Source organism: Oryzias melastigma, linkage group LG16 (genome assembly GCF_002922805.2).
Source record: "Oryzias melastigma strain HK-1 linkage group LG16, ASM292280v2, whole genome shotgun sequence".
Lineage (NCBI taxonomy): Eukaryota > Metazoa > Chordata > Actinopteri > Beloniformes > Adrianichthyidae > Oryzias > Oryzias melastigma.
Window position 1 is genome coordinate 28,228,596 of NC_050527.1, and position 3,569 is coordinate 28,232,164.

The following is a 3,569-nucleotide window of genomic DNA, read 5'->3' on the forward strand; positions in this document are numbered from 1 at the left end:
ACACACACCCACACGAGCACACACACACCCACACGAGCACACACACACCCACACGAGCACACACCCACACGAGCACACACCCACACACGAGCACACACACACGAGCACACACGAGCACACACACGCGCACACACACACACACCCCCATATACACATGCACGCATACACAAATACAAATGCTTACATCCACTCACAACGGTAAAGTTTACCTAGAAAGCTTCAACCAAATCTGCCTTTTCCACCCTGATTGCTGCAAACATTTCTACACTGATGACTTATGAATTGGGGCATTATGGGTATTGTAGTCAGGATTGTTTGTGATCTATGTTCTCTCTGCAAAGGTGGATTCTTGCAGATAAAAGATGAACAATGTTCTCTAGAAAACTTCCCATCAACCCCTTTGACCAATCACCTGCCACTTGGCTCCTCGAGGCATTCTGGGTAGTGTAGTCCTACAGATGTGACGGTGAGGTGAAGGTTATGGTAGTGACACTCACGCTCTCAAAGGTGATCAGTTTGGCGAGGTCCTCCTTGTGCTGCGTCAGCAGGTCGAACCACCTCCTCAGCAGGACGCTCCTCTCCTGCAGAGCCAATCAGAGCTGGAGCTGACTCTCTGAGCTCCACCTCCACCTGAATCATCATACGGCGACCCCAAAGGGAGTCTGGGGTCTGCGGTTGGTTATGCCTGTTGGCTGCAGCTGTGGATCTTTTAATGATTCAGACATGAGGAGCGGCAGACGCCGACCATCAGACTCTCCAACGCTGTCTCGGCTCTGACAGAAGGACTTCTGATCTTCAGGAGGAGTTATGTTTGAGGGTCGCAGTAAAAACGTCATGATTTACTCAGAAAACTGTTTCTTTTTATTCTTTGAATGTTTGTGCCGTAAACATCATTTTCTTCAGCTGGAATAAACTGAGATTTCCTGTTTCCAAACTGTTCCCTGAACGCTGCTGCAGGACCCAGTCTGGACCGGACCGGACCCTCCCTTCAGAACAGTGGAGTTCTGCTGCTGCTTTGGTTCCAGAGCAAAGCAGATGCTTTTATTTTGTTGATGCTCCTAAACAGGACCGGAAGTTGTGGACGTGCGGCTGGAACGAGTTTGTTTTGTTTGGATACAAAAGTAGAACGGAGATCACGAGCTGTCAGTCCTGAGTCCTGACTTTACCGATGTTTACGGAACCAGCCGATGAGACCCGAACACTACAGTGTGACGTCATCTGATAACCTCTGTTCCTGGCATTGACTGTAAAAATACTGGACTTCTGGAGCCATGAGGTCCCCCATTGGAAATGCATTACTTCCTCTCCTCGTGAAAGTAGGCCGCCGCTTTCACCGTCACTTCCTGAAACGGATACCGCCATTTGCAACCCATCTTCAGCGATTGGTCTGAGTCATAGCTGAGTCATGAATCTACAGGAAGTACTGTCGCCAATCAGGAGTGAGTTTATTGTGAGTCTCCGCCTCTTTCCACGCCTCGACCACGAGACCGCGGATGTAAACAGCTTCTACTTTAATAACGCCGGAGAATTGTACAAGTCATTGTTGAAGTCTTTGAGGGAGAACCATTCCAACATTTGATTCTGTCAGCGGTCCTTTGGGATTTACTTACATTTATTCCTTATTGTCGAGATAAAAGGAGCGTTTGGGTGACGCCGCTGCAGAACTTTTTTCTAATCCTAATTTTTTTTAAAGATTTTTTTTCTATTATCACAAGTTATTAGAGTTATAAATTGACCAATCAGATGGCTCAATAAGCGTTTGTGGGTCTGACGTCGACCGTCTGGGGGGTTTGATTGACAGATGACGGGTAGCCAATGGGAGCAGACTTCATCAATGGGTCCGTGAAGACCTTTTAACACCTACTTTACAATTCAACAATGTACCAATCATTGTCCTACTGTTGTTTTCCTCAATGGAATGTACCGATGCAGCAGTTTGAAACAACAAGAGGAGCATGCTGTCGACATTTTTAGATGAGGATTTACTCTGTAGAAATAGATTTCACTCTGAGGTTATGTGCTTTGGACCTTTTTGTTTGATTAATGTTTGTTTTTCTTTTTTTCACTGTTTTGATTGTAGCTTATAAATTATAAGTTGGGTATCATACGGAATGGTACAGCTCCTCCATAAAATCACCAACCAAAGTTTCATCTTCAACTTTAAAATAATTAAATTTTTTATGAAAAAAATAATCAAAATAATTTTACAAACACACGTTAGTGTTTGATTACATTTATTTTTAGACTAGACTTGAGCTCCCTCTTTCTTATTTCATATTAAGACATGTTGAAAAAATGACTTCTTTTTATCGATTAATATTTACATTCAAGATTCTATTTTATGTTTCGACTTCCGATAAAGAGAGCACCGCCACTTCTTGTTGTCCACTTAAAGCACTGATTTAAAATAAATAACCAACCTAACAAGTGATGTGTTAAAAGGTCTTCACGGACCCATTGATGAAGTCTGCTCCCATTGGCTACCCGTCATCTGTCAATCAAACCCCCCAGACGGTCGACGTCAGACCCACAAACGCTTATTGAGCCATCTGATTGGTCAATTTATAACTCTAATAACTTGTGATAATGGAAAAAAATCTTTAAAAAAATTAGGATTAGAAAAAAGAAGTTAATCAGAAAGCAGCAGAGGAAGAATGATTATTCTGAGATATAAAATGACTGAGAAATAACTGTCTGTTTCTCAATGGAAGTCAATGGGACTTTGGCCTTTTTGGAACCCAGTGGTACTTCCTATATGGAACATGGAGGGAGCGGGGTTGCTCTGTCCAGTTCTTATATACAGTCAATGGGACTTTGGCCTTTTTGGAACCCAGTGGTACTTCCTGTATGGAACACGGAAGGAGGGGGGGTACTTGCTCTGTCCACTTCTTATATACAGTCAATGGTTCCTGGTTAAGCAGAATCTACGTGCATGTCACCCTCGCGCACGCGCCCCATGTGTCGGATCACCTGTGTGAGGCGCGTGCATGGCTCCGCCTACCTTCGCCGTGACCCGCTTCCAGGTGTGGAACGCCGTGTACGCGGCCCGCACAGCCCGCGTGGCCTCCTCCGGCCCGCAGTCCGACACCTGGGCCAGCTCGTGCCCGGTGGCCGGGTCAAGGACCGGGAAGTCGGCGGCCGCGGAAACCCATTGTCCGTCCACGTACGCGTGCGTGCGCAGCAGCGGCGCGGCCACGTTCAGGCTGTAGAGCCGCTGCATGGCGGCGTGCACGCGGCCGCTCCTTTGCAGGCGCAGAGCGGACATCCCGGCTGCTTCGGAACCGGGCCGAACCCTGGGAACCACGTGACCAAGCAAACAAAACACCGCGCGTTTTGGCCCACCGCGTCCGTACGGCAAGCCAAGAGGCTCAAAAATGTTTCAGGACGCGGAGGCGCGCGTTTATCAGCGGCGCGTCGCCGGAAGGTCAAAGTTCAAGGTCAGATTTAGTCCAGAACAAACATCAGGAAGAAGCAGCGAACGATCCAGAAAACGAAACCAGATAAATACATTTTAGGAGAATGAGACTGAAAACAAGTTGAATCTCAAGCTTGTAAAACTGCATTTTTTC

The 3,569-nt window shown here is 46.6% G+C and overlaps 2 protein-coding genes across 2 annotated transcripts in view; both read right to left on the minus strand.

Annotated features, from left to right (window-relative positions):
- The window catches only part of aldh5a1 (aldehyde dehydrogenase 5 family, member A1 (succinate-semialdehyde dehydrogenase)), a 6,773-nt gene extending 3,400 nt beyond the window's left edge, over positions 1–3,373 (minus strand). The window contains exons 1-2 of the mRNA XM_024258398.2: positions 3,002–3,373; positions 498–581 (exon numbers count right to left, since the gene is read on the minus strand). Coding sequence (XP_024114166.1) covers positions 498–581; positions 3,002–3,265 — 348 coding nt within the window. The 5' untranslated portion in view covers positions 3,266–3,373. The remainder of the gene's footprint in view (positions 1–497; positions 582–3,001) is intronic.
- sostdc1a (sclerostin domain containing 1a) overlaps positions 1–3,569 on the minus strand; it is a 441,057-nt gene that overhangs the window by 236,375 nt on the left and 201,113 nt on the right. The gene's annotated exons all lie outside the window — the stretch shown is intronic.